The 22,025-nt window shown below is 33.1% G+C and overlaps 3 protein-coding genes across 4 annotated transcripts; 1 reads left to right on the top strand and 2 right to left on the bottom strand.

Moving 5' to 3' along the window:
• Positions 1–536: 536 nt before the first annotated feature.
• Positions 537–1,355, bottom strand: LOC110031012 (transcription factor MYB11-like). 2 transcript variants are annotated; one of them, XM_020734031.1, is made up of 2 exons: positions 1,023–1,355; positions 537–905 (listed from the first exon to the last, which is right to left on the bottom strand). In XM_020734031.1, the coding sequence occupies exons 1-2, from the start codon at positions 1,290–1,292 to the stop codon at positions 681–683; spliced, it is 495 nt and encodes a 164-aa protein (XP_020589690.1). In that variant the 5' UTR covers positions 1,293–1,355; the 3' UTR covers positions 537–680. The 2 variants fall into 2 exon arrangements, with proteins under 2 accessions (XP_020589690.1, XP_020589689.1); XM_020734030.1 differs by having other exon boundaries at positions 538–911; positions 1,023–1,354.
• A 13,772-nt stretch (positions 1,356–15,127) lies between these two features.
• Positions 15,128–16,123, bottom strand: LOC110031009 (transcription factor MYB114-like). Its single transcript, XM_020734026.1, has 3 exons — positions 15,682–16,123; positions 15,446–15,569; positions 15,128–15,343 (listed from the first exon to the last, which is right to left on the bottom strand). The coding sequence occupies exons 1-3, from the start codon at positions 15,970–15,972 to the stop codon at positions 15,273–15,275; spliced, it is 486 nt and encodes a 161-aa protein (XP_020589685.1). The 5' UTR covers positions 15,973–16,123; the 3' UTR covers positions 15,128–15,272.
• A 327-nt stretch (positions 16,124–16,450) lies between these two features.
• Positions 16,451–17,434, top strand: LOC110030832 (transcription factor MYB114-like). The gene is made up of 3 exons (XM_020733757.1): positions 16,451–16,898; positions 17,076–17,217; positions 17,313–17,434. The coding sequence occupies exons 1-3, from the start codon at positions 16,593–16,595 to the stop codon at positions 17,432–17,434; spliced, it is 570 nt and encodes a 189-aa protein (XP_020589416.1). The 5' UTR covers positions 16,451–16,592.
• Positions 17,435–22,025: the final 4,591 nt, after the last annotated feature.

The following is a 22,025-nucleotide window of genomic DNA, read 5'->3' as shown; positions in this document are numbered from 1 at the left end:
ACGTACACACACATATATATATATATATATTTGAAAAGGTTCATCGTCGAAGTCTGACCGAGGGGCGGACCCCCCTTCCAGAAGGCGTGCAATTCGATTCTACGTAGGGATTGAACCCCTAGCCCGAGGGACTTACATCATGTTGGTTTTCCAAAACCAAACTTTTAAACGCCAACAAAAATGGAGGAATTTTATTTTAGTAGTTCACACCCTCTACATTTTCTGGTTTAATTTATAAGCAAATACATCACATTTTTCTGAAAATAAAACTAACTAACCACTCAACGGTTTTCCTAACCACCTAACCACAAAACGGTTTTCAAAACTTCCTAATCCACATGAAAAATGTGCAAAAATACAATTAACAATTTCTAGAGACAACTAGATTAACACAACAATTAGGCCAAAATATTTTATCTTGTCCCAAAGAAAAAGCATATGCATTCGATGTGAAGAGAAATAAAACTAAAAAAAAAAAGAAGCCACAAAGAACCAAAAGAGAAAAGCTTTTAACAAATAGAACAACTCAATGCTCCGATGTGCAAGTATATTAATTAGAAATAAAATGAAGAGATTCAAGGTGTCAAATTTGAGTGGTCACCTTGTCCCAATAAATTAAAAAAAAAGTTTATATATATATATATATATGAAATAGGAAGAAGAAAACATGAGAGTGTTAATCAATCTGGGGTGTCATTTGTGGGCGCCGGAGCATTAACATCAATGTTCCTTGCCAGGGAAGGAGAAACAGCAGCCTCTTCATTATTTCGATCAATAATGAGCTCACCATTATCATTAACATCATTTGGAATAGGTCCATGACCCAGCACTCGCTCTAATAATTCTTGCTCGACATAACTTCTTATGTCAAACTCCGTTCTCACTACAGGAAAGCGATCATCACCCTGAGTCTACAATCAATCATAAATTAGTTGAAAACAAATAAAACCAAAAAAACAGAGACATATTAGATAATAAATGATAGGTAATATTTGTTCCAAATTAATAAACAAAAGACTCACACGTCTTCTTATAGTATCGAATCTGGCACCCAAATTCTCGTAAAGCTGCCATATTACCGTTTTCTCCTCATCGGTTAAAGGGTGTTGGGTGACGGTAGATCGGAGATTATACCTCCACCGTTGACGGCAACCCATTCTGGAACGTTTAAGAAGCCTCTCCGTGCCGCGCCAATCGTATTCTCCATTCGCTGCTACGTACATGCGGAGGACTTCATCCTCCTCGGGGGTCCACTGTTTCATCCGCCTTGACAGCCTTCTTCTCTCACTCATTGATCTCAGAGCATCTACATCGGAGACTGATCAAGAGAGAGAGAGAGAGAGATGTCTGATAAAAGACTAAGGAGATATAAATGCTGAATGCTGCAAAACAGAGGCAAAGGATTCGGGCATGGGGGCGGAAAGAGAGCGCACAGCACTGTAACTGTTTGGTGCGTTGTTTGTATGTTTGCGTGTAAACCATATTATTACACGTAATTGTATCTATAATGTTGTATATGGTGTTCATATGTTCTATGTATATATATATATATATATTTATTTATTGTTTATATTTAGAAATAAAATAATTAAAAATAAGAGACAGGGATTTAAAAAGTTAAAATGTAAACGTGCATCTTATATTATTAAGAACATAAGATAAGTTTTTTAATATGTGTATTGTATCATTAATAATAAATATGTTTAAATACGATAAGGAAATTAGCATAATCTTTTATCAATAAAATACTTCATTACTATGAAGTTATGACACGTACACTTGCTATTTTAATTTCTTGGAGATTTTAAAGAGGGAAATATTAATATGAAAAAACTTATTTTATATAAAAGATTAAATAATGTGGTTTTTTTTTTCTTATAGTAACGATAATTAGCTAATTTAAAAGCTACCAAATATTTGAAAATCTAAATGCAACGGCATTTAAAATTCCCTTATTTTATGCATAAACATTTATTATCAAATATAATGGTACTTTAAAATTATCAACCCTATAAAAAGTTAATTTAAATAATCATATCATTAGTGTATATGATTTTTATTTTTGATGTGTTTCAGAAGATTCATTGCAATAGATTTCGAGTAATTATTTAGAGTTTTAGCATAATACAGAAATTTAGCACACATTCGGACAAATAACGTGATAAGTGGAGACACAATAATTTTTTTACGCAGTAGTAAGCCCGCCTCCCAAGTTGAAGAAGAGTGTTGGTTCAGGTACTGAAGGGGGCTAAGGAGTTAAAGAAGTGTCAATTTTCTATCCACCAGAACTCTAATCATATGACTGTCAACCGGATGATGCAACATGATGTGTTCAGGTGGATGACAGAGGCAGCGCATGCAACCTCTAATGTTTAGTTCTGATTTTCTCCCAGTTTTTTTGTAAATCACATCTCAAAGAATAGAGTGTAGGGGAGGAGGGAGAGAGAGAGAGAGAGAGAGAGAGAGAGAGAGAGAGAGAGAGAGAGAGAGAGAGAGAGAGAGAGAGAGAGAGAGAGAGAGAGAGAGAGAGAGAGAGAGGTAAGAAATTCAGGTTTTTAGAATTAATTAAATTCATAAAATCAAACAAAAATTTAAAAATGCATTTCTCTTTAAATAAAAATGACAAAAAAAAAATTAAAAATACTTCTGGATTCAGGAGACAAAGAATAAAATAGTGAAAATAAAAATAAAAATATTTAACTTATAATTAAATAATGATTAATATTTAATTAATTAAACACTCCATAGAATATTTTTAATATTAAAAGTTACATAAAAGGAAGAAAAATATAAAATTTTCAGGGATGCTTCCCTCTACCCTTGGAAATATTCTCAAAATTTTCCAAAGTCAAGGAACCTCTCTAACATTAAAATTGTTCTAATAAAACTATATTTATTTTGAAAAAAAAATTATATGAAGTGAACTAAAAAAAAGAAAAAAAAATGTAAATTAAAATGGAAACTAAAAAGAAAATTTAGGGCAGTAACTCTAAACCCCAAGATAATTTTAACCTTTCAAAACTTAAAATCAAATTAGAAATTTAAGGGAAAATATGTAAATTTTAAAATTTTACATTTTAGTACAAGTTCCTTCAAATTTGAAAATTAGCCTAGGTACCCTAACCTAATGAAACCTTGGGGGCTGTTATCATAATTATCCGCTCTAATTACGAGATCACCCATGGTAAGTCTAAGTCTTGCCTAAATTAGACTTAACCCGATCAAATTTGGTTCTAGTCCTATCCCTGACCAGACCTGGCCCTAATGAACTTAGTTCATTTCAACTAAGGTTAACTTAGTACTGACCCAAGTCAAACCTAGTCTGGCTCAACTTAAACCAAGGTTAGGTATAGGTCTAGCCCTACTTGGATCTAACTCAACTTAACTCAAGCCAAGAGCCCATCATAGGTCTAACTCAATTGAGACCTTGCACAATCTAAACCTTACTAGGTCTAACCAAACTTAAACCTAGTTAAACCTAAGCCATCCTAGGTCTAACCCCAACTTAGAATTAACATAATCTAAGCCTTACTAGATCTAACCCAAACTTAAACCTGCACAATCTAAACCATCTTAGGTCTAAACTCAACTTAGACCTAACATAACCCAAACCATTCTAGGTCTAACCCAACTTAGACCAAACTCGGGTTAACTAGAATCAACTTGAATCATCCAGGCTAACCCGACCTAACTCGGGTTAACCCAAATCAATTTTAAAAATATGGATAACTCAACCCAACTCGGATTAACCCAAATCAATTTGAGCAATCTGGGACAACCCGACCTAACTTGAATCAACTTGAATAATCTGGACTAACCCGACATAACTCGGGTAAACCCAAATTAGCACAAACAATGCGGGCCAACCCGACCTAACTGGTTAACCCAAAATAACTTGAACCAACCGGGTTAACTTAACCTAACTCGGGTTAACCCAAATCAACTTGAGTCATCCAATAGCCCGATCTAACTCGGGTTAACCCAAATGAATTTAAACAAACTAGGTCAACACAACCTAACTCAAGTTAACTAAAATCAAATTGAACCATCCGGCTAACCTGACTTAACTTTGCTCAACTCAAATCAATTTAAACAATTCGAGTTAACCAAACCTAACTAGGGCTAACCCAAATTAGCTTGAAAAATTCGGCCTAACGTTACCTAACTCGGATTGACCCAAATCAATTTAAATAATCTGGGTTTACCCGACCTAACTAGGGTTAACCTAAATCAACTTGAACTATTCGAGCTAACCTGACCGAACTCAGTTTACCCAAATTAACAGGAACAAATCGAGCAACATGATCTAACCCGAGTATAACCCAAACCAATTCCAAAAAAAAATAATAATCCCAATTAACTCGACTCAACTCAAGTGAAACTAAATCAATCTAAACTCTCCTTGGGCTAACCCAACTTGATCTAGGTGGACTCAAACCAACTTCACAATTCGCCAAACTGAATTTAAGTCTAATCCAACTTAGACTTAATCCAACTAAATCAAGCTCAAGCCTAATCTAACCTAGACTTGACTTAATCAGACTCAAGTCTAATCCAACTAAATCAAACTCAACTTTAATCCAACTTAAACATGACTTAATAATAATCAAGTCCAATCCAACTATGGCATTGTCGGTCGCCTTAATTTAATTTTGAAAATGGACTTTAATTTAATATACATATAATTTTGTTTTTTTGAAAATAATATTTTAATTCTGAAAATGAGGCCTAAAATATCTCGCACATTTAAACTTTTAAATAACCAACCACCACACCACATTTTGATCCTATCCATCTTAGCTAATGGTTAAGGCTTGGGACCACCCACATGAGTTTCCAAAAAGGATTCAAGAGGTAGGTCAAGTGTGAGTGATTTTAGGGCTTTTGGAGAATGTGGGTTTGATGGGTTTGCGTGTGTGTGACCAAAACGAAGCCACCTAGGGTTGCCCTAAGGTCTCAATGATTCTATTTAAATTCATTCTCGAGTCTTCACATGTTGGCCTCAACCATTTTAAGTCAGAAATGAGAGCTTAGGACCACCCATGTGAGACTTCACAAGAAGTGTCAAGTAGTGTTTGAGTTTCTAAGGGAAGTGGACTCCTCATTAGTTCTCTAGGATAGTGAACAAGAAAGTCTTATAGCTAGATCCTAGGCTTCTAAAAAGGAGAAACTATACCTCATTAAAAATTAGGTCAACAGGCATGATCGAGATAACCCGACCCAACCTGGGTTAACTCATGATCAACTTCAACTAATCTAGATCAATCCAACCCAATTCAGATTAATTTAAATCGACTAAATACAAGTCAAACTTAAGTAACCCAAAGTTAAGGAGTGTTTGACTTCTCATAAGAGAACAAAATCACACTTAACCTCTGTGGAGACGACTTGGGTTGAGAAGCCAAATAAACACAAAAGATATAGAATTCACCCTAAAAATCTCTATAACTTAAATTTCAACCATAAAAATATAACCTGGTTTGAGAAGGAACTTTGGATGAGACAACTCATGGCTGCTAACAAAGTACCCCCCCAATCACTTGTGACTAATCAAACCACAAACCCTAAAGACCCCGGGAGGACGGAACCATGAGATCATGATCAGATCATTTCAAAAACCAAAATAAAAAATGAAGTTAAAAAAAAAACATAAATGGTTAAGAAGTCTTAAGCTAACAAAATAATTTCAACCCCTATAATCTGAAAAGGAAATTAAAATTTAAATGAAACCATAATGAATGAAGGTCACCAAACACTACTTTAACCCTGCTACCTGGATCTACGAAGATCGACGTAACCCATGATTGCTGACAGGAAACTTTTGGTCTAAGTAAGCTTGACCACCTCTCCAAACTAAGTGGATCAAGGAATCTGACAACATCGAGACGACAAAAATCCGTGGGCATCTTGACCGGGTTGTCATAAATAAAAATAACAACTAATTCATAAAATTAAAATATTTTATACTAACTCAATTTTTAAAGACAAGCGGTTGACGTCATCTTATATTACTTTGCATGTTATTAGGGTATGCTAGGTCAATTTTGCAGGATTGTCGAACAACTCATAACACGGAGCAAAGTATGAAACTCAACAAAATCGGTGACAGTAATACAATTAAACGTGATTTGAAATTCATTCGGTGGGACATGAATCTGAGGTTGTTTGTCTAGTTACTACATAAATCCTCGTCTTTAGGCTCCTACACGATTATATGTCATCATAAGTCTTAGAACCCTCTTGAAACACTAGGAATAGACATTGAAATGATTTCTTTGAAAATAGCAGAATTTTATGAGGACAAGTTACAATCCTAATTGGGAGTCTTCTTAACTAATATTGGTTGCTTAAAATGTAATTAACTATAGAGGCTTGCGCTTATAGGGTAATGCAAACATCAAAATAAGTACAATAACTTCAATCTCTAGTGGTGGGTTTGGTTTTGTATGGTTTTCTTTGCGAGTGCGTATCCCAAGTGTTTCAAGCCGATATTACTTTGGTTGAACATTTTGGGAGCCATTTACTTGAAATCCACTTCACGAAAGGTCCTCACATATTCTTTTTATTTGTCTCTATTATCATTTTCCCTTTCCACCTCTGATTCCTCACTTCTCTAGATCATTACATGATCTAGGATAAAGAGTTATTGAAGAAATGGAGAATATAATGGAAGACAAGCTGGTGACTCCAACCAACGATAAAACGACACGCGGTGACGATAGCGAGCCATAATAGCTAAATGATTAAACGTCAACAGTGAATGTATGTGTGTGTAAATGCATGTAATATTTCTTCTTATTTGAAACATTTCTTATGGCAATTCACACAAGATCAAGATTAACAACACACTAATGTTAGATCTTGAAATAGAATTCATCAAATATAGAAACAAAAATTCAAGTTGAAATTAACATTCTGAGATGCATATATGGAATAACAAGATATTACGATATTGTAAATATCACGTAAATTTTTTATAGAAACATGTTGCTACATGTTGTTTTAATCCAATGCAAAAATTAAGGCCAACAACTGCAACGAAATTTGAAGTTAAGAGTCCTTTCATTTGAAAAGTTGGTTCTCACTATATGGTATTCCATAAAGAAAATAACGTCATGCACATGTGGAAGATTATGTATGTTTAGAGTTATCCTAATTGTAGAATGACTAAATGTCCATCAAATATAATATAAATTTGATACACTTGATCATAATTACATTTTAATAGGTACTCTAGAAATTAATGCATGGAGCATTATGCCCATTGTGGAAATTTACGATAAACATTCCATTTGTTGAAGCTTTAGAACAAATGTCAAGCTATGTGAAGTTCATGAAGGATATACTTAATAAGAAAAGGAGTTTTGTAGATAATGAGACTGTTGCCTTTACTGGAGAGTGTAACGTCATGATTCAGAAAAAGCTTCCCGAAAAACTTAAAGATTCTGAAAGTCTTACAATTCCTTGTGCTATTGGCAAGCAATTTTATGGAAACGTTTTATGTGATTTATGAGCCAATATTAATCTTATGTTGTTATCAATTTTCAGAAAGTTGGGCTTAGGAGGTATTTCACCTACAACTGCAACTCTTCAGTTAGCTGATCGTTCGATTACATATCCTAAAGGAGTTATAGAAGATGTTTTAGTAAAGGTTGATAAATTTATCTTTCTTGTGGACTTTATTGTATTAGATATGGAGGAAGATAAAAAAATTCCTATTATTTTAGGGAGACCATTCCTAGCCACTAGAAGAGCTTTGATAGATGCGCAGAAGGGAAAATCAACTATGAGAGTTAGTGAGATTAAATGCTAAATCAATGAGATACCCTGCGAAAGAGTAAGAGATTGAATGCTTTAGAATGAATATTAACAAATATTTAAGCCATGAATATTTCAAAAAGACTTTTTAAAGATAATTTGAAAAGGAATACATGGATTATCAAGATGAGGATAAAATTCAAGATGAATTTATGGAAGTGAGTAAAGAGGATTTGGATTATGTTCAGGAAAAATTTGAAATGTTAGAACCTACAAAAAGTAACAAAAGTAAGATTTCATCTATTGAGAAACCTTCTGAACTAGAACTGAAAACAATTCCTACACATTTGAATTCCTACACATTTGGAAAACAATTCCTACACATTTGAAGTATGCATTTTTAAGAAATTTATCTACATTACCTGTTATAGTATTCTAAGAATTTACTGAAACATAAGAACAATAATTAATAGAAACTTTGAAAAGATATAAGAATGCCTTTGGATGGACATTAGCTGATATTAACGAAATTAGTCATTTAATTTGTATGCATAGAATTTTATTGGAAGATCAACATGAACCAAGAGCTGATCCTCAAAGGAGATTAAATCATATGATGAAAGAAGCTGTGAAGAAAGAAATTTAAAAATGGTTAGATGCTGGAATAATATATCCTATTTCAGATAGTGCTTTGGTAAGTCCAATTCACAGTGTTCTGAAGAAAGGAGGTGTGACTGGAGGTGTGACTAAGGAGGTGTGACTGTAGTGACAAATAAGCTAACGAATTAATATCAACAAAATAAGTCACTGGATGAGGAATCTGCATAGATTATAGAAAATTAAATTCTACCACCAGGAAGGTTCGTTTTTCTTTACCCTTTTTGGACCAGATATTGGATAGATTGGCTAAGCACAAATATTTTTTTTTTCTAAATGGATATACTGGTTATCACCAAATACCTATTACTTCAGAGGATCAAGAGAAAACAAAATTTACTAGTCCTTATGAAACTTTTGCTTTTCGGCGAATGTCTTTTGGATTATGTAATGCACCTGCAATGTTTCAAAAAAATATGATGTCAATTTTCAGTGATTTAATTGAAAAAAGGGACTGAAGTCTTTATGGATGATTTTTCTGTATTTGGAACTTCATTTCAAATATTTTGAAATCATTTAGATAAAGTTTCGGAACGTTGTGAAAAGACTAATCTTGTATTGAACTAGGAAAAATATCAATTCATTATTGCAGAATGAATTGTGCTTGGACATAAAATTTAAGAAAATGACATGAAAGTCGATCCTGCAAAAATACAAGTTATATCAAAACTGTCTTCATCTACTTCAGTAAGAGGAGTTAGGAACTTTTTATGACATACTGGATTTTACAATAGATTTATTAAAGATTTTTTAAAAAATTATTAAGCTTTTTTGCAAACTTCTGGAAAAAGATACATATTTTGACTTAAATCAAGATTACATGAAAACCTTTGAAACTTTAAAGAAAAAATAAATCACTGTTTCTATAATTATTTCACCTAATTGAGAAAAACCTTTTGAATTAATGTGTGATGTTGGTGATTACGCAATTGGAGCTGTTTTAGTGCAGAGATATGATAAGATTTTTAAAATCATATACTATGTTAGTAAGACTTTTAATGATGCACAGATTACATACACAACCGCTGAAAGATAATTATTAGTTATTGTACATGCTTTTGATAAGTTTAAGTCAAATCTGATTTGAGGCAAATGTGTTGTGCGTACTAACCATTCAGCTCTTAAATATTTGATACAAAAGAAGGATGTGAAACTAAAACTAACTAGATGGATACTTCTTATATAAGAGTTTTATTTTGTAGTAGTCGGTAGGAAAGTGATTGATAATCAAATTGCTGATCTTGTAAGAGCACAGATTTTATATATAAATGTGAGTTTTGTTTTGTTTGTGAAAGGTGTTAGGGTGATGTTTATTTATGCTTAGAAAGGTTTATTTGAGTTGAATAGAGCTTCAAGTAAAGCGGTAAGAGTAGATTTCCACAAAAACCAAAATCTGGAGAATTTAAGCTCTGACGCATGATGCACCAAATTTTTGAACATGCCAAATAACCTAAAAAATCACAAAATTGCGCGAAGAAACTCCACTTTTGCTGCTTAAGTCATCTCCCTCCTCAAGACCTTGGTTTAGGGCATCACATTGTGGGCGAAAGAGAAGGATTCAGAGGCTAAAAACTATAGATTTCATCTTCACTTGATAAGAGCTTCACTTTAACTTAGAAATTTTTTATTTTCACCATGGATTTGGGAGATCAAAAAAATTGGGATTTTTTATGAAAAAGCTTGAAGAAAAATCATGGTGAAAAGTTTATTATCAAATTATCTTGCTTGAGAAGTTAGATTTTTTATTTAGTAATATTTTTGGACTTTATTTAAATTTTTGTAGAATTTTTAATGGCTCCCTGATTTAAAAGAGAAAGGCCGACCGAGGACTTTGATGAATGAAGATTTGTTAGTTTTAAAGCTCAACATAGTTATAATACTCAAATGGAGACTAGAAGAATGATCCAAGAATGGGCGTTTGCAAACCTGGGTGGCGAGATCGAGAGACTGATTCTTACTAGGAACTGGGAAAGATTCTGCTACTTCACTGTCGTAGCAATTTTCTCGATGGTTCGGGAGTTTTATGCAAACCTGATGTTCACTGCTGAAGATCACATCTTGGTGAGAGGTTAGCAGGTCGAATTTACTTCTAAAAGGATCAATTCTTTATGGGCTAAGGAACGTATTTTATGATGAATACGTTGCATTCGTGATGACTGATTCATCATTGAAGGAAGTGCTTGCATTTTTTACTGATGGAAAAGGAGAGTGGAAGAATAAGAATAACAAGATAATTAATTTCCATGCTTCCATGTTGACTATTTAGTCAAAATTATGGCACGACTTCATTTCTGTCAGACTGTTATCAACAAATCATTTAGGTGATGTTACAAAAGACAGAGTTGTACTAAACTATTGCATTCAGAACATGAAGGCAATAGATATTGGTGCACTTATAGTTCAGCATGCTTAGAGTATTGTTGGTAGTTCTACAGCTGGAGGTTTGGGATATCCTTTCCTAATTTTCACTCTATGAGAACAATCCGGAGTAGAATCCCATAGAAATGAAGAAAGATTACAGCCACAAAATCCGATTAGGAGACATATGATTCAGAGAGTGGAATCATTTCTTGAGTCTAAAAGTGGAAGAAGGGATAGACGCTCTACATCTATTGTAGGGGCTTCTACTTCTCATTCTGCATCGATGGAAGGTATTATAGACCAACTGATGATTCAACAATTAGATATAATTAAGAATCAGGATCAGATTGGAGAGATAGGAGCAAGAAATACTTATAATGATAAATATCAGCAGAGGAGAGTTCAACATGATATTGAATTTGAAAATGCTATGGTAAGACATCTTAGGGGTGAGCCTAATGCAAACTTTCCTCCTTGCCCCAGTTTTACTCCCTATGCTCCTATTCAAGAAGAAGATGAAGAAGCAGCAGAAGAAAAAGATTTTGATGATGGTGTGGAAGGAGATGAGAATTGATATTTTATGAGTTTAGTTTAGTTTTTTTGGATGTTTGTTATGTTTGATTGTATTGTGATGTATTTTCATTTCAAAGTTATTGTAGTAAAAGCTTTTATGTTGTGTTGTGGACTTGTAATTTGTAATAGTAAATGTAGACTTTTATTTTTTCTGCATTTTTAATATTTTTTCAGTTTTTTTAGTTTCTATTTTTAATTCTCAGCAAGTTCTTTAGAATACATTATGTTTTATTTAATGTTTTAAAGTCTGTATGTTTTTAAAGTCTGTATGTTAAAGTCTGTATGTAGTTTTACAGTTAGTACCTGCAGTATACCAAAACTTGTTTCATATTAAAAAATCTTCTATATATCAATTTTTAATTTCATGTACTTACTTTTTTCTTTCACCAACTAAAATTTTGTACTAAAATATTTTTAAAATCATTTAAAAATTTAATTTTGGGGGAAGAAAAAAAAATTCTTTGAAAAGAGGTAAACTAAGTTTTATTTGTCCTTAAGTAACTATATTTTCAAAAATTAATTTAACATGGCCTGAGATATGAAGATTTAACTTTAAATGATTATACTTATGTTTATAAATATTTTGGTAAATTTAAGTAAAAAGTTTTTTAATAATGAAGGTCAACTCCAAAATTAATGATATTTGGTATGACAGGGTAAGACTATGTTTTTCTATTTAAAGTAAAGGAAATTGTATTTTTGAAGTATTAAGAATTTTAGAGTTTCATGTAAGAGAAAAGAATGAGACTTTATGAAAAATCATGACTTTATGAAAAATCATAAACAAAATCATAAACTGATTTGAATTTAAGAAGTGAAAAAAGGTAAGGAGTTTTAACTTTAAGAATAGGATAGTGAAGTTCAAAACAATTAAAGGCTATCCAGATATAGTAATCCTCACTTGAAAAAGAAAAAAAGAAAAGATTGAAAAGATCCTAAAAGAAAAAGAAAAGAATAGAAAAATGAGTGAGGAGAAGCTTGAGGGGATGCCTAATCAAAAATTGGCTTCACTTGAATCAACTTAAGGAATGAGCTTTGTTACATTGTCTAAACTTGTATTGGAGTATTAGTAACATTTCTAGTAAAGTTTTTCATGAAGTTATTTTTCTTATAAATGTTCTAAATGTCCTTAATATGACAAATTGCAATTCTTCTTGAAATGAATAGAGATTCAAAAATCTTAAATTTAATTACTAAGTATTCCTAGACTTAGAGTTTGAATCTAAATTATTAAAAGTTTTTCTTAAATTTTGTTATTCAATTTATTAAACTATAGTATAGAAGTTATAAGTAAATCTCTATCCTAAGTCATATGCTTTTATGTAATAAAAGTGTCATTTGAGGACAAGTAACATTTAAGTTTGGGGGATTTTGATAGAACAAAATAATATACTGTTTTGAGTACATATTTTATGTTTATTTTTGGTGATATTGCACTTTAAAAAAGTGTATTTTTATTTTTTTGTTGCAGGTATATCATTTTTAGGCATTTGGAGCAAAAATGACAAAAAGAACGAAATTTGGAGCCAAAACAGAAAATTTTGAGATTCTGGCGCATGATGCGCTAAAGGCAACTTTTTGCAAATTAAGGCAGTTCAAGACAAATTTTGCGTGAATTTTTAAATGGATAATTTTTCTACACACTTATTGGAGTAATTCAATGTATCTAGACACTTTGGAAGGTTCTTTTCTGAAGGGATATGAATCTTTGATCAAATGACACATCTTTTGAATTCAAAAGAGTTGAGTTTTGGAGAGAATTTTGGATGAAATTTTGAATTCTTTTCACAGGGAAAGAGAGTTGGCGTGAGTTAGAGATAAAGAGAGAAAAATGAGATTTTCTTCTAGGGTGAGAGAAGGTGAGATATTTCTTCTTCATTACACTTCTAAGGGAGAATTGAGTGTGTTTTTAAAGAAAGAAAGACTTAGAGAGAACTTCTAGGGATTTTCTTGGGAAGAATTGTGAGATAAGTTGTATTTTTATTTCATTTGTTTTGTAAACATGTTTTTATATATAAAATTGTGTTTTATCGTATCCTTCTCATAAATTCTTAGTAGTTTTTTTTATCCTTCTCCCTACTTTAAGATATGGTTTTGTGAAGAATTTATTTGGTTTTCTACGATTTTAAATGTTAATAACTTGTGATGATTTGAACTCCGGTCATCATTTGTATTTTGATCTGACCAATTGAAATGTTAAAATGTGTTGAGAAACATATGTTCTAAAAGAGGTAATGATTTCTACAACATAGGGAGAATCACATTTGATTTCATGGGAGAGTATGTCATTCATGGGATTGGGTGCAAATAAATAGGTAAATATACTTTGTTTGATGCAGAATTGGAGATTTTAAGGTGATAGATTAAAATCTTCAATTTGGTCCAGTTAATTGAAAACTAATGTGAGATTGTTAGCCCTCAGGGGAGGGAGTAGTGGGAGCTCTGGAGTGGCAGTCGGTATCCTCTCATTCTAACTACAGAATTAGGGACCAAACTCTGGATTAGTCAATGTTCTTTATAGCACTCGGAAGAGGGTAAAGAATATGTTTGCTCATATTTGGCACAAAACAGCTTATTTCAATTTCTTCACAATCCATATACTCATTATAAAGGGGAAGGATGCTTTCTTAAATTTGAATTATCCGTCAGAATAAAAGCTCTATTTAATTTTCTTAATTTTACTTATGAAAGTTTAGTATTTAGTTTAGTTTAACTTTTGTAATCTTACATCTGCATTTTAAGTAGCATTCACTTTAGTAGTTAATATTTGAACTTTGCACTTTACTTTCTTTTTCTTTTTCTTTTGTAGTTTTAAATTAAAATTTTAAGAAATTACATATAGATATTTTCAGTTTCCCTGTGAGATCGATATCTATGACTCCATTAGAGCCCTTTATTACTTGAGTGATATGTATATTTGCGTTGATTTTAAAGAGGATTTGACAGTTTAAAAGAGGATTTGACAGTTTAAAAAGAGTTTTAAAAGATAAATTATTTACATAAAAGGTATTTTTGTTGAAATTATACTACATATTTATTATTATATATGTCGTGTATATTTTGTAATATTGAAAAATATTTGCAAAATTTATACACTAAATCTACTTGGATCAGTCACCCAAAAGAACCAACAAGTCTGATCCTCAAGATCTCATAAAACTCAACAGATTAGTTCTCTCCAGATTCTATCGTCAATCCACTCAAATATGAATGTATTTTGATTCCATAGCAACTCAAGTTTATCATGAATAACATAAAGGTGACCATCAACATCCAGTCAACTTCTGAAAATCATTTAACATGGAGATCCCAAGTTCTTAAGCTTTTCAAAGTTAGTGGATTCAAAGGCTTTCAAGACGGATCTATTCCATGTCTTCCCCACATATTTCAGCCTAACAGATCTTCACAATCAAATCCCAATCACTTTGTATGGCTTACCGTAGACCAAAACATGGTATGTGACACTTGTATATTCTAATTAGTCCAAGTTATTTTATCTTGTCGCAAGGCCAAGTTATTTTATCTTGTTCCAAAGAATAGTGTATGCATTCTATGTGAAGAGAAAAGAAATGAGAAAAAAGCTACAAAGAACCAAAATAGAAAAACTAACAAATAGAACAAGTCAATGCTTTGATGTGTAAGTATATTAATTAGAAATAAAATGAAGAAATTCAAGGTGTCATATTTGAGTGGTCACCTTATCCAATTATTTTTTTTTAAAAGGTTAAAATTTAAACCACAAAAAATTATACTACTATATTTTTATCAATATATATATAAGAAGAAGAAGAAGAAGAAGAAGAAGAAAGCCATGAGAGTGCTAATCAATTCGGGGGATCATTTGAGGCCGCCGGAGCACTAATATCAATGTTCCTTGCCACTGAAAGAGAAACACGAAGGGATGATAATGAGAGATCCAAAGATTAGTTGCCAGGACTACCAGCCTCTTCATTATCTCTATCAAAATCCTCCCCTGGAGCTTCTTGGTTGCCATCTACATTTCAAAGCGAATAAAATAAATATATATGCATGAGTGAGAGAGTTAGAACATCAGGAAGAAATGAACAAAATAAAAAAAGGATAGGAATGGGCTCACTGTTATCGTTAACATCATCTGGATTAAGATCTTGGTCCTGCGCTCGCTCTAATAATACTTGATCGATATAATTCTTTATGTCACACACCGTTCTGGGTGTAGGAAAGCGAGGATCACCCTGAGTCTACAATCAATCAATCATCACAATAATGAATTAGTTGAAAAGAAACAAAACCAAAACTTTTAAAATATTAGTTGCAGACATGATAAATGGAATTACAAGACAAGAGACCAACATATCTTCTTAGATTATCCCAATTGGCACCAAACCTATGGTAAAGCTGCCGTATTCTGGTTTTCTCCTCATCGGTGAAAGGGTGCTGGGCGACTGTAGACCGGAGACAATACTTCCACCGATCACGGCAGGCTTCTTTGGGACGTTTAAAATAGTACTCCACTTGGCGCCAATTCTTTTCTCCATGCTCTTCTACGTACTTGCGGAGGAGTTCATCCTCCTCGGAACTCCACCGCATATACCTTCTTGACATCCTTTCTCTCTCACTAATTGATAGTGTACGAGGACTCATTGATCTGAGAGGCGTCCTACATCTGAGACCAATATATACACCTATATAGAGAGAGAGGGAGATGCTTGATGATTGACTAAGGAACTATAGAATGCAGAATGCTGCAAAACAGAGCAAAGGATTCGGGCATGGGGGAGGAAAAAGAGCGCACTGCACTGTAACTGTTGCCTCAAGGGAGGAAAAATTATTAGGTACGCTGTTTGTATGTATACGTGTAAAACATATTATTACACGTAATTGTATCTATAATATTGTATATGGAGTTCATATGTATTTAAGCAAAAAAATCTATATATATATATATATATATCATAACTTCACAGTTATTTTTTAATAAAAGTTTATGTTAATTTTTTTATTATATATAAAACGATTTATTATTGACGATATAAGATGCATGTTTTCTATCGAATTCTCTTAATGAGCATCTATAAATAAGATCAACATCTCTTTTTGCCCTCTCTTTACGGCCCCAAGCCCGAATCCTTTGGCTCTGTTTCGCGGAGTTCAGCATGGACACCACGTAGCGTATTAATCTCTTATCAAATATATAACAATCATGAAGCTTCAATCTTCTTCATATCACAGTGTTCAATGTAAGAAATCCTCACAGAGTTATAATGAGGCGTCCTCGTGCAAAAAGAAATCATGATACAGAAAGCGCGCAGCGAAGAAAGCATAAACGGTGGAGGTCGGAGGAGGATGAACTCATCCGCAAGTACGTAGAAGAGTATGGAGACAACGACTGGCGTTATGTGGAGCAGCGTTTTCCCGATCTCAGCCGTTCCAGAACTAGCTGCCGCAAGCGGTGGAAGTCTGCACTCCAATCTACAGTCGCCCAACACCCTTTCTCCCCTGAGGAGAAAACCAGAATTCGAGGGCTTTATCGAATGTTGGGTGGCAAATGGCGTCAAATAAAAAACGTTGTCAGTGTTTTCTCTTGTTGTGTCTTAAATTTGTGTTTTGTTACTAGATTTGACTATCTGTAGTGACTGGCTGTTAGAAAGTTACGATATGAATTTTTTTCTTAATTAATTATATTAATTGTTGTTAATTTGATTGTTTTCAACTAATCTTTTGATTGTGATGATTGATGGAGATAGCTTTGGGGTGATGAGTCTCCTGTAAAGAGAACGGAGTGTGACATAAGGAATAATATCAATCAAATATTGTTAGAGCAATCACATGATCAACATTGTAGTCCAACCGTTCATTCTATCAGAAGCTCTTCTGATATTGATAATGGTGAGTTCATCCATAAATTTTTAGTCAAGTTTCTTTTTTTCTTCATGATCTCTCTCTCATACATAATTTCTTGTTATTTTCACTTTGAAATGTAGATGCATGGAAGCATGCAAGCGATATGGGGAACATTAATCAAAAATATGAAGAGACCAGCAGTGTTGGCGACCCATCGTTAGATGTCTCATTGCCCATTCCTGTCAGTGGCGAAGAGCATTGATAACACAAAGGCCACAAATAACTCCCCATATTAATCATCACTCTCATGACTTACTTATAATATGATTGATCTAAAATATAGTAATATAGTTTTTCAAATTTGACTATTTTAGTGGGGCAAGGTGGTGATTCAAATTTGACACCTTGAGCCTTTTTGTTTTATTTACAATGGATGTGTTTACACATTAGAGCACTCAGTTATTTTAATTGTTATAAGTTTTCCCTTTTTAGTTCTCTGCAACCTGCTTTATTTGTGCTGTTCTTCTTTTATTTTATGATTTGTATGGAGTGCATATACTTATTCTTTAAATAAGATAAAATATCTTCGCTTAAGAATCTATTAAGTGTCATTGTTACTTCCGAAACTCCCTTACATGCCAAGGATAACTACAGGTGAAGTGTTCATTTGACGGATGACTCATAAAATTAGTACCAATTGATTTGGTACTGTGTCATGCATGTCAGGAGAGAAGTTGTACGCATTGAAATGAGTAGTCTTTGAATTCGGGGCATGAGCAACAAGTAGAAGAGACAATTCTATGAAATATTGTTCTAATTTTTATCCTTTCGCCCCCTTAGCTTGAATCTATCTGCACCGCAAAATTTGCATTTTTTCTCCACTGCATCAGTCTTGTAATATAGTATGCAACAATTAACACAATAATCCATCTCCTAAGATGATGACCCTAGTTTATACACTAACTTTTTAGTTCTGTACATGTCATCCGAAACTAAATTTTTTGTTTGGTTTGTCTTCTTTAATAATACTGCTAACTGATTCAAGGATTCTCTAGGCATTTTATAATCATATTTTATGTTCAACATCATCGATAACTTTGTATGTGTAGTGCAACTTTCCTACAAAGGTTGTTGTGTAGTATTCATTAAATTGTAGAATTCTTGTATCTCTCTATTTAGTGCTTGATCATCATCAAGAATACTATCAATAAAAGGATTCGTGCGCGCATAATGAATCATTTCTTCATATATGTCAGGATTGTGTTTCGTTGAAGAGACATAACTTGATGATGCACAAACATTTTCGTATTGAACATCTGGTTCATACTCTCAATCTGTAGTCTAATACCAATAATTGAGTTTAAATCTCATATGGTACAGATCTAACTTAACTTCATCAGGTGTATTAGGTACGCTTGATTTTTATGCATAGCGCAAGGACATCAAAATTTATCTTTTGAAAGGTAAATGAGCAGTTGCGATGCCACATGCATATGTTCCTCAACATCATTCAAAAACCCATCAGTGAGTCGTTTTATTTCTAGATACAATATATTATTCATCTATGATCTCAAATTTTAAATATATATTTGCATCACATTTGTATTTTTATAGATTAGTACATATCTAACACCCAATATTCAATCTTTACATACAAACCAAACAATATTATTACACATTACATATCTAACACTTAAACTTTAAATTGTACATACAAACCACACAATTTTTATATATTACACATCTAACGACTAAACTTATTCAGTGTATACATACCAATCGCACAATTCTTATACAATACAAATCTACCACCTAAAATTCAATTCAATGTTTAAATGCTTAAGTGGGGTCAATTGCATTAATCTTTCTTCTCTGTTGTGTCCTATCGAGAGAAATATTTTCATTTAATTATAATAGATTACGATCATTTTTATACAACATTCTTTAGTCTTTTAAGGTCTATCTATACCTTTGTTAATATAATTCAAATAAAAAATATCTACTCTCCAAATAGGGTTATCAGATGATCGTCAACATTTAAGGTCACAAAATTACTATCTAAGAAAAGTCTAATCTTATCAGCCACAGAAGCTACTCCAATCCATTCATGGATATATTAGTTTCACATTTTATCTCTAAAGCCACTCATCCACCTGGTCCTTATCATCTTAGCAACACTTAAATTTTATTTTATGTTTCTCTTTTACAACCCAACACTGTATGTCATACATTGCAAGACTTACCACCATGTTATAAAACTTTCCTTTTTGTCTAAGCAATGATTTTCTATCACACAATAGATTCAATGTATTCCTCCACATCAACCATCCAACTTTAATTCTACTAATAACCCCATTTATATCACTATCACTTTGAACAATATATCTGAGATATCTAAAATGTTCACTCCTAACATGATCATCAGATGGGTGACATTTAATGTGACCAAATCATCTAAGACGACTCTCTCTATTCTTTTCTATCAATAGTGCAACACCAAACCTTTCACGGATATATTACATTCATAGTTTGTCTCTATGCCTAAAGTCACTCATCCACTTAAGAATCCTCAGCTCAACAACACTTCACTTAATTTTTTGCTTCTCTTTTATAGGCCAACATATATCTAACTAGGGGTGTAAACGAACCGAACACGAACGAACAAAGCTTGTGTTCGTGTTCGGTTCGTTTAAAATTTAGTTTGTTTGAAATAAGCTCGTGTTCGTTTCTTAACGAACGAGCCGAACACGAACCGAACACGAGCTGTTCGCGAATAATATTATATATTAATTATATAACTTATATTATATAAATATACAATATCTATATTAGTATATTACTACTATAGTATATTAATATATTAATATTATTATTTTATTATATATTATAATTTATAAAATTTAATGTTTTAAAATATAATAAATTTTTTATATATAATTATTTTATATTATTTTATATTTCAAACAATAACGATTCGAACACGAACGAACGCATCACTGTTCGTGTTTGGTTCGTTTAACTAACCGAACGAAAAAAATTTGTTCGCGTTTGTCTCGTTTACTTATCGAACGAATCGAACACGAACTCATTGACGAACCGAACACGAACTGTTCGCGAATAACGAGCTTTTTTGACAGCCCTATATCTAACGCATAAACTTAATTTTTCACATAGAAATCGTACAATTATAAACATTACAAATCTAATGCCTAAACTTCGAATGATACATAAAGCAAACAATTCCTATTAACTACATGTCGAACACCTAAACTTAACTTTTCAAATAAAAACCAGACAATTCCTTTACATTACATACCTAACACCTGAACTCCAAGTTATGCATACAAGCTACATGATTCCTATGCATTACATGTCTAACTTCTAAACTTTATTTTTCACCTAAAAATCACCAAATTCCTATGCCTTATATATCTAACACCTAAACTTTACATTCCACATAAAAATCATCCAATTCCTATGCATTACATACTTAAAACTTATACTTCACATTCCACTTAAAAATCACACAATTCCTGTAAATTACATATCTAACACGAAATTTCAATTTTCATGTTCTTGCAGCTTACTACTGCAACTTACATGACCAACTACAGCTTACGTTATTCACAACTCAGGCCTCTGTCACCTACGAACATTATCACAGCTCACACTATAGCCTACGTGACCAACTACATACTACATGTATCACAACCCTTACAACTCCCTACTACGACTTGTGTGGCTAATCAACAATTCTGAATTAACCCTCTACAACCTACATGGAAACTATTACAACAAATTTCAACTACGACCTCAACAACAAGTTCGAAATGCAACCACTATCATTCATTGCGGGCCACTGCCTTCATAATAACCAACTACAGCCTTTTGCACCCCGTACAACTATTATTGCCTAATTCAATTATGTAATTTTATCTTTCCCAACTTAGGTGAAAGTAGGTCTGTGTAATCATCATTACATAGCAGATTATGACAACTAGGCTAGGCCCCATGGTTTTTTTTTTTCCACATGAACAGTTTGGATGCACCAACCCAAGAAGAAGAACCGAGGTAAAAGCACAACTTCTAATCTTTTGCTTTGTTATCCAACCTCAACAGCTATATGATAAGCCTAAAAATGTACTATTTTTCATGTTTTATTTTATAATGATATTGCACTTTAAAGAAATATTTTCTTGTGTTTTTGATTGTAGGTACATCAAATTGAAGAATTTGGAGTGATTGAAGCAAAATGAACAAAAATGGGCCAAAACGGAGCAAACTAGAGCAAATCGAGTCAAATCGGGGCATACCGGAGCCATGGGGACTGAAACTAGGCACTTAAGTGCCTATGCCCGACGCTTAAATGCTCAACTTAGGCTCCACCAGATAGAGAGGAGGGCGCTTAAGTGCTTCAGAATCGGCGCTTAGGCGCCAGAGACGGTTTTCAACATATCTTCTAGAATATACATCAAATTTGGATGATTTTTAAAGCGGTGTTTCATGTGTCTCTTGGGGAATTCGTTGGAAATGATAAAGCTGGTTTCCGGCAAAGTGGATGTTAGGAGCATGGCTGAGGAGGCGATTGGGATGCAGCAAAAGCTTCGCACTCAAGAGATGCATGATCACTCTGAAGATGCCCGGAAGGAAGGAGAAGATGGTGGTTTCCGACAAATGTTGGATAAAGCTGGTTTCCGACAAGGTGTGGCTAGCGAAGTGAGGAGTCAATGCTTGCGAAAAAGAAGTAGGGAGAGAGAGGGCTTCAATTTTGTGTGTGAGAAAAGGGGAGAGAACTGCTAGCAGGGGTGTAAAAGAGTCACTTGAGCTCGAGTCACCTCTACCCTAAGCTTGAG

The sequence above is a fragment of the Phalaenopsis equestris genome, unplaced genomic scaffold (assembly GCF_001263595.1).
Source record: "Phalaenopsis equestris unplaced genomic scaffold, ASM126359v1 Scaffold000761, whole genome shotgun sequence".
NCBI classification, from domain to species: domain Eukaryota; kingdom Viridiplantae; phylum Streptophyta; class Magnoliopsida; order Asparagales; family Orchidaceae; genus Phalaenopsis; species Phalaenopsis equestris.
The sequence above is the reverse complement of the archived record's forward strand: the minus strand, read 5'-3'. Positions and strand labels throughout refer to the sequence as shown.